General features: G+C 40.5%; 1 protein-coding gene across 9 annotated transcripts; it reads left to right on the forward strand.

Moving 5' to 3' along the window:
• Positions 1-214: 214 nt before the first annotated feature.
• Positions 215-8869, forward strand: LOC117962495 (solute carrier family 35 member E2A-like). 9 transcript variants are annotated; one of them, XM_058993141.1, is made up of 9 exons: positions 215-280; positions 2647-3099; positions 3194-3329; positions 3567-3694; positions 4086-4206; positions 4290-4343; positions 4569-4641; positions 4906-5051; positions 5304-8869. In XM_058993141.1, exons 2-9 carry the CDS (start codon positions 2820-2822, stop codon positions 5521-5523), a joined length of 1158 nt encoding a protein of 385 aa, XP_058849124.1. In that variant the 5' UTR covers positions 215-280; positions 2647-2819; the 3' UTR covers positions 5524-8869. The 9 variants fall into 9 exon arrangements, with proteins under 9 accessions (XP_058849124.1, XP_058849119.1, XP_058849117.1 ...); XM_058993136.1 differs by lacking the exon at positions 215-280 and adding an exon at positions 347-659 and having other exon boundaries at positions 2643-3099; XM_058993134.1 differs by lacking the exon at positions 215-280 and adding an exon at positions 347-659.
• The last annotated feature ends 206 nt before the right edge of the window (positions 8870-9075 follow it).

Here is a 9075-nt window from a genome sequence, read left to right on the forward strand (position 1 = left end):
ACTTATCAGCGTTAAGGTCCTGACACGAGCAATGTTGTATGCTAATTTAATTTAGTTTTAAGTTATTATTGGTGGAGAGAAAAAAAAAAAGAAGCCTTAAAGCTAATTCTCCATTGTGTCTGGAATGAAATATATCTGATGTATGAAATGTACAATAAGTGCCTGACAGCTGGTCTAATCTCTGAACAATAAATAATGTTTGAGTCTCTATCTCTGTCTCTTGGTTCCAGGTAAAGGGCGTTCGCCGAGGGTCTGGGGCAAAATAAAATATTGCCTATACGTACGTTCAATTTCTATAACATTAACTACTCGGCTGTTATCTACACTGTGGTAACGTGTGTAGTAGGGCTTGACTCGGGTATCATGTTTTAATTTGTTTACTCGATAAACAAAGGGCTGTGTGTTTGAGGTTTAGCTGGAGATCTGGGCGTATCTGAAAAAAGGTTGAAAAGAAACACAACACCAAACACACGATAACAGAGAACACCAGATTTAACAGTTATTATCCGCAGTACTGCCCTGCTTCTGTTACTAAATTAAAAGGGAGGGGTGATGGTTGTCCATCCGATGGGAAACTCTGTGTGCGTTTCTGCTTGTCCGGGTGCTTTGTTGGCACTGTGTACTTGTGTTGCTCCGGCGAATGGACCGTCTTGTAATTGGTAAGCATCTGTTTCTGTTTGACCCGTTTCAATTTCATTGTGCGGTTAGTTTTATACCAATACCGTATAAAGTAAGTAAATAAATACGATACTGGTGCCGGGAGGAGTTTTTTATTTAGTTTGCTAACTGTAAACAATGCAATATGATAAGACCCGTTAAAAGTCGATGTGTCAAAGTGCATCGGTTAGCATCGAAAAGAACAGCCAAGCATTTAAGTTACTGCGCTAAAACGTTTTCACTCTTCAAGTAGCTACAGTCTAGCAGTAGTATCAGGGATGGAAATAAGACTCCCACTGCATAGCAGAGTGATCCATTCCTGGTTTTACGGTGAGTTTAATAAGACACACCTGAACTTGTTACCTATACACTGGGGCTAATCAGGCACATAATAGGACCTGGAATGGGTGAAACTGCTATGCAATAGGAGTCTTATTTCCACCCCTGCAGTACAGTACATTAGTTTTGGTTATTGTTTTGGAAGTTATTGTGACTGTACAAAAATTGCTAGTTCAGACATGGTTTGTTTTTCGTAGGTCAGTCCTCGCAGTCAGTTGTTGATTCTAGGTTCAATGTGCACAGCCTTTCTGCATTCCGAGATTTTTATCTTGCAAGTACGCAAACTACTGTAATGCAATCGCCCTGCTTTTTTACATATGGTGACATAGCACGTTCTGTTTATATTTTATTGCGCCATCGAAGGCTAGAACGATTACTATAAATCATGTATGAATGAACAACACTGCAGTGCATAGTATTTTGCCCTTAGGGAAGGATGCGCTTGCACTGTTCGATTACTTCAAGTGAACGAGTAACCGGTGTAGTCTGCGTAAAGGTGTTAATACAAGTTTGTCCTGTTAGTGGTGAGGGATGGTGCTGTAGGGCTAAGCAACATGTTGCTCAAGTGAAGCTGGTCTATGTCGTGCATTGTCATTTGTAGGTATTACGCTTTAATGCATTTCATGCAACTGTTGAAATAGAAATATTGTGATAACACGTGTCTTGTGAGTGGACTTAATTAAATGAATTCGGAATTATGTTTTGTGATCGAATCAAATTATAATTGTTCTTGATTGCTTAATAAAGTGAAGTGCATGGCCGAAGTTTATCACTTTACAATACAATTTTAAAAGTTCTTGAATAAAACTGCTTTAACAAATGGTTTAAAGCTGGCAGAAAGGCGCTTCTGAAACTGCCACGTTTACTCAGTAAGGACAGTATGGTATCAGACTCCTGCAGACTGGACCCAGATGTGGAGAGAAGGCAACAGAAACTGTGCTGCTTCAGCTCTGTCTCTGACTGTCTGATTTAGAAAACAAAAAGGCTACACTCCAAAAAAATGTGTTATTGCTGTAAATGAGTGAAGGACCCAGAGGAACAAGTGAATACTATTGCCAATAAAGATCTGCATGTGCTGGAAAATCTATCGGTGCCATAATGTAATCTGCACTTAACTATAGTTATTCTGTACTGATTTCGACATAACAGTATATATTACTCTGTGAAAGGTCACTGTTACTTTAAACAATGCTTCTGTATTGGCTTAAGTAGTCTTCTGCTGTAATAAAAGCTATACCTCAAAAGTAGTTGTAACAGCAGCAGCTTGTGTAGCTTTTCAGTTGCACATAATCAACTATGAAATTCTGTGCCGAGTCTCTGTGTGAGTTTTCAGTTAACCTCCAGCATTAGTGTGATAACTGACGACTCCCTGAGATTTTTGGATTTGAGTAATGATGACCAGTATACATTTGAAGAAACTGCTTTCAGGTTTTACTGCAGAGGATTCTCAAAAGCAACAGACGTGACAGATTTTAAAGGGCGGTGTTTGCATGTTGTATTTGTTCTAAGCAAACTAGCTCTTTAGGCAAGCAAATCATGCCTTAGTAGCAGATGGTAGTACAAAAACCATGGTGCTATCTTTTAAATCAAATTAATGATGATATCTTTGTCTTTGTGTAACTAAAGTCTTTTCTTGTGTTCCTGAGCTAGCCTTCTGATGCCCTGACGTGACAGTGGAGTAATGCTAAAGGGATCAGTGGGACCATCACAAAGAAGAGCCCAAGGGATTTTGAAAATGGAGCACCGCCATTGATTCCAGAGCCTGCAGCATCTCCATGCTGGTGTGACCCATCAAGCTCCTCAAGCCTCCACACTCGGCGATCATGGCACAGGAAGGCAAGCCCAGAGAACGGTCTCCATGGCGCTTCTTCTCTCTGTTCGGGAGCCGGCCGGAGCGAGTGGTGCTCGCACGCAGCGACAGCTCCCCGGAGGAGAGCGTGCTGAAGATCACTATCACTGAGACCACCGTCATCGAATCGAACTCGGGCGTGTGGAACTCCCGCGCCCTCTCCTACCTGGGTCTCTGGTACTTCTTCAGCTTCTGCACGCTGTTCCTCAACAAGTACATTCTGTCGCTTCTGGAGGGAGAGCCCGGCATGTTGGGTAAGCCTTTGGATTTGTTTTGATTCATGTAGGACACTCTGTTTGGTGGGCTTGCCCGGCACGTTCCTATCAACGCGGTGCTGTGTTCCCCCAGGCGCTGTTCAGATGCTCTCCACCTCCATCATTGGCTTCATGAAGATGTACGTCCCGTGCTGCCTGTATCAACACAAAGCTCGCACTGAGTACCCACCCAACTTCATTATGATCATGCTCTTTGTGGGATTAATGAGGTAAGATGATAACAAAACAGGATGTTTCTTTTTTTAGTTGTGATGGTTTTGATTAATTCAGGGTGAAGGCAGTTAGAGAGAATTACCTGCTGTTATATTTCAATGCCATCGCAGGGGAGAGTACAGGTAATAAGTGGGGAATCAATCAGTAAGTGTTCATTTATTATTATTTTGTTCATGTGCTGGTCACTGTCCTGTGAGTAGCATTGGATTTGTGTGTGGCTTTGTACCTTACAGGTTTGCAACAGTGGTCTTGGGGCTGGTGAGCCTGAAGAATGTGGCTGTTTCATTTGCAGAGACAGTGAAAAGCTCGGCTCCAATCTTCACAGTGATCATGTCCAGGCTGATCCTCGGAGAGTACACAGGTACACGATACCTCTCTCTGTTCCCTGCGATGTTCGATCTCTAACAGGGACTGGTATTCACAGGTCTATGGGTGAACCTCTCTCTGTTCCCTGTGATGTTAGATCTCTAACAGGGACTGGAATTCGCAGGTCTATGGGTGAACCTCTCTCTGTTCCCTGTGATGTTAGATCTCTAACAGGGACTGGTATTCGCAGGTCCATGGGTGAACCTCTCTCTGTTCCCTGTGATGTTCGATCTCTAACAGGGACTGGTATTCGCAGGTCTATGGGTGAACCTCTCTCTGTTCCCTGTGATGTTCGATCTCTAACAGGGGCTGGTATTCGCAGGTCTATGGGAGAACCTCTCTCTTCCCTGTGATGTTAGATCTCTAACAGGGACTGGTATTTGCAGGTCTATGGGTGAACCTCTCTCTGTTCCCTGTGATGGCTGGATTGGCACTGTGCACAGCTACAGAGATCAGCTTCAACATGCTGGGTTTTTCTGCAGCCTTATCCACCAACATTATGGACTGGTAAGAAAGTAAAGAAGAACTCACCAATCTACTGATTTGTTTGTATGCTTTGACCTCAAACTAAATCCCTTTTTTTATTTCAGTTTACAAAATGTCTTTTCTAAAAAGCTACTAAGCGGAGACAAGTACAAATTCAGGTAAGCTTAAGTTATGGAAAAATGTAGCAAACAGTATAAAATTGAACATGGCTTTCAGTTATGTCATTACATTTATTTGTAAATGTTTGAGAATATATATATTTTTTTTAAATACAGTGTGCAAGTTCATTTTGCATGAGTGTTATTTTATTATTTTTATTTGTATTATAAGATTGCATTTGTGATTTCAGTTTTAAGCACTTCTGCTATTCTGTCTCCAATCAGTCCCCCAGAACTTCAGTTTTATACCAGTGCTGCTGCTGTGATCATGCTTATCCCAGCATGGATATTTCTCATGGTGAGTTAGGAAAGTCTGGAATAATGGAATATTTTTTTTATGTTTAATAAAATACATACATATGTAATCAGATATTTTACAATGTTTAATATATATCAAATTTATGGTAGTCACAAGTTCATGCATGTTACAGTCAACCCATGGACTTACCTATGCATTCTTCAACACAGAAGGTAGAACCCTAGCGATCATGCCCCAGGGCGAGGCTCAATGCTTTCTTCACACAACACAGCGGTCTATTTTTTGTATGTGTTTTACCAATAGGACATTCCAGTGATTGGAAAGAGTGGACGCAGTTTTAATTTCAGCCAGGATATTCTCCTCCTGCTCCTGTTCGATGGGGTCCTGTTTCACCTGCAGAGCGTCACGGCATACGCACTGATGGGCAGGATTTCACCTGTCACCTTCAGGTGAGAGATTGGGAAAAGGGACACCTGTTCTTCAAAGTTAACAAAAGTGGTAGTGGTGGTAGTGGTGGTGGTGGTGGTGGTAGGCTGACCAGATTATGACAATATTTTGTTTGTATCACAATTGATCACAGTTATTTTGTTTTAACTGTATGACATATAAAACTGATTGCAAAATAATGCAAAAGGTTCTTTCTAAAAGAACAAATTAACTGATCATCATTTATTTTAATTTTTTTTAATGGTCTTTTCCAGTGTGGCCAGCACAGTGAAACACGCCCTGTCCATCTGGCTGAGCATTATCGTCTTCAGCAACAGCATCACGGCTCTGTCGGCAGTGGGTACAGTGCTGGTGATCATCGGGGTCATGCTCTACAACAAGGCCAACCAGTACCAACGAGAAAGCATGCAGGCGATCGCCCAGGCAGCTGATCCACTGGACCTGCAGGAAGACAGTAAAGCAGCTGAGAAATAGCGTCCGCAGTGAAGGGGTCAGGGTGGGGTGGCTCCTGCTGGAACTGTGCGCGCCTTCCCAAAAGCGTAGGCGCACTTACAGTACAAAACCAAGCAAAGATACTCGCACAGATTGTGCCTGCAAGGAAGGATCACACACTGCGAAATGGTACAGCCAGCTGCAGTAGAAGTGCCGCACCAAAAAGACGTGGCACTTTGGTAGGGAGTGGGGGATTGGCAAAGATCAAGAGTGACCCCGTGCCAGTATCCCACCCCCTACTCCTCAATGCACTCCAGGGGGTTAAGTGTGTTTTCTGAACAGTGCAGCTGGCAAGACAGGCAGATGCATTCCATCATTTGCCACAAGCAGACAGCAATAAACTGTGGAATTAATCATTGACCAGTCTGCTGTTGATGCCGCTGTACAGCCATTAATGTAATACATGTGTTGGTACATTCCACAAAGTGTGCAGAAGCAGCCGAGTGGTGAAAAAATCTGTGCCGACAACTGTCACCCTGAATATTAAGAGTTTCACCAACCATTCAGCGACACTAATGGTATCCCAAACATTCACTACTGTATAAAATAGTCACAAAAGGAAATACAAATTTGCACAATTGGGTTTAAAACAAACAAACAAACAAACAAACAGAAAAACCACAACACTGTGATAATGTATCTTAGTCTTAATGAAAATGGGTTTCGCATTAATACCGCTTGAAAGGGATCAATCTTTGTCGTTTAGGATACCATTCTCACCTCTGATCGGGATAGACAGACAGACGCCTCTTGTATGCCGGCTTTGTAGATTAGCTTGTTGAGGACTTACAGGTGTGTGGGCTTCATAAGTGGTTGTATGAAAGTGGGATATAGAGCAGATAGGTATGTGGAATGGAACAATATAAACAGTCGATACAGCAAGTACTCTTTCCATAAATGTGTGGCTTGCAGAGTGGAAGGTGGTGAAAGGAATGGATAATGTGCAGGATCCTCTGTTCCTTTTGAATGCTCCTATAACAATTCATACTAGCCTTCTCTGACAGCCAACAAATTAAATTGCAGTTGTGACTTGCAGATCTAAATCAGCTGTGCAGCTGTACAGTACAGAAGCTATCAATTATAAGATGTGTGCATTCTACATGTTAACCGTGATGACAAAGGGAAAGCTGTGGTTTAAAACATGACCCCTGACATTTCAACTCGAGGGACAATGAATTCAAACACATGGCTCATGTAACTGCTATGTCCTTGAATGTGTTGTGCTAAGGATAAGGAGGCTTTGGGGATCACAGGTAATCTGCAGACTTTGCTAGCGCTCAGGTAACGAAGAACTTAACTGATTTTGTTTTCTTTATTTTTTTTTGTCTGGTCCAAATGATGCACGACACCCACACAAAGTGATTTAACATTGCCATTGGAGCCAGTTCGTTTAGTCAGTTTCTATAGATATTCTGCACATGTGCCTTTGAGCAACAACCTTTCTGATAATCCTGTTGTTTAAAAATAAATAAATAAATAAATAAATGAAAAGCCAGTATTAATAATGGCAAACTTACTAATGTAATTTGTTTGCTGTGCATATTAACAATTCTAGCAGCAATTTCCTGTGCAGTTCCTGAGTTTACACAGGAAACCCACAGGAAATTAACTGATTTTTTTTTTTTTTGAAACGCTGGCTCCAATATTAAACGCAGGGAGTACAGTTTTATTGAAATGTCCTGAAACCATGAGCTCCTGTTAAGGATTCTGGTATAGCTGGAAAAACTACCACCTCACTCCATGATGTGTACTAAGGCTATCAATGTTATAGTAAAATACATTATTGCCAAAAACTAGCTAATAGCTAAATTAAAAATGAAGTGTGTAGCAAAATGGGATAGGAATATATTAGATTTGTGAGCCAAGTTAGAATACCACTTGTTCTTAGCTTCTAGGTTAGACCGCAGTGTCTTCTCTACTGTACATGCAGTGCAATGCCATTTAGTAACGTACTTGAGATACCACATCCTTATGTACAGTGAGGGATTATTGTGTCCACAGGCGCAGTATATGTAGATTGAATGCCTATTGCTAGAACTAATAATGTCACAGTGTGCACGTATGGCTGTGCCGATATGTTTGCCTCATCACCCTATGACTCTTAGTCTAGTTTTTGTAATGCCGTACTTTTCTTCCACTGTGAAATTACCCACATGGTTTAGGACCACTTTCCATGAAACCTGTTATATATTCAATTTTAAATACAGTTACTATTTAATTATTCTCATTCATACCATTTTTTTTTTTTTTAACAGCTTGTGAATGTGAACAAGATGTTAATTGATTTCATCGTCAGCCAGTGCACCTTGGTAGTGTTAAAATGTTTTTGCATCTCTGTTACTGTAAATCGCAGAGGCCCAGTATAGCCTCTACATCAGTTTCCCAGTGAATATGAGAAGTGGATTTTTTCATTTTGAAACTGTCTTCTTAAAACCTGTGGATGGAGAAGTTATACCTTTTATGTTCCAGGATAACGATGTTCAGTGTTTATTTTAAATAAATCTGAGCGTAATTAACAGTGACCTCCTTTTAACAGTATCTATAAGGGCAGTGTAACTATTGCTGTGTGAAAGCCATGTATTCCCCAGGTTTGATCTGATTTGACACGTTCATCAGGAAGCCAGCCACACTAGTTGTGAGTAACAAGCCTCTAAATTTTGCCTTTTCCCCACAGACAGGTCAAAAGAACATACAATGCAGAGGAGTGCATTTTTCATGGTTCATGTTGGAAGTTTGCTTTCTACCAGTATTGCCTTCTCTGCCCTTTTGTGACCACTAATCACAGCAAAAAGCACCTTTTTTCGTTGTTATCGAGGATTTTTAGAAATACTGAAAGAAACTTAACAAATTCACGTCTTGTGACATTCATTTCGATGACCCTGCTATAGCTGCTGTGTCTGCGATTGCTATGGTATTATAAACCTATGCCCTTGCACTATAAAAGTGGTTTCGTTGGTACATGCACATGAATATTCTTGTGTCGTATTATTTGGGGAAGACCGTGTAGAACTAGCACTCTGGGTTTAACAACTTAATTAGGGTGCTGCATCTTTTTTTAAACTGTTATTAATCATAAGTTCTGCTTTTTACTTGAATGTTTTTATGTACATGTATACGTTTGTAGGGAACCAATTTATATTTAAAACAACCAACATAGTCAGGGTTTTGGTAAGGAGGCCACAATTGCATTAATGAATGTTGGGATTGATTAAGCAGTGGCTGGTGTGGTTTAAGATAATGAAATGTGGTTATATAGTTGCTGTGAAATACTGTGGACCTTAAAAATAAAATGTGAATGTCAAACAAATCAATAAATGCATTTTCCCTGGTTTGTCTTTTTACAGTTGTTTTTATTTCAATTATTTAAAAAATAATAATAAAATACGTTGTTTAAATTGTAAAATATAGAGGAACATTGGAACCACAAGTGCTGTTTATTGCTTTTAAAAATACAAAATACAAACTTGACCTTCCTAATTTAAGTCTATGGCCATATATTTATGTGTATCTCTTATTACAATACTTGTGATCTCT

Source organism: Acipenser ruthenus, chromosome 20 (assembly GCF_902713425.1).
Source record: "Acipenser ruthenus chromosome 20, fAciRut3.2 maternal haplotype, whole genome shotgun sequence".
Lineage (NCBI taxonomy): Eukaryota > Metazoa > Chordata > Actinopteri > Acipenseriformes > Acipenseridae > Acipenser > Acipenser ruthenus.

Excerpts from the sequence above, each read along its gene's own strand:
- LOC117962495 (XM_058993141.1), top strand. The coding sequence starts at position 2,820 with ATGGCACAGGAAGGCAAGCCCAGAGAACGGTCTCCATGGCGCTTCTTC. Across the intron at positions 3,100-3,193 it reads GGGAGAGCCCGGCATGTTGG|GCGCTGTTCAGATGCTCTCC; the intron begins GTAAGCCTTTGG and ends GTGTTCCCCCAG. Across the intron at positions 5,052-5,303 it reads ATTTCACCTGTCACCTTCAG|TGTGGCCAGCACAGTGAAAC; the intron begins GTGAGAGATTGG and ends GGTCTTTTCCAG.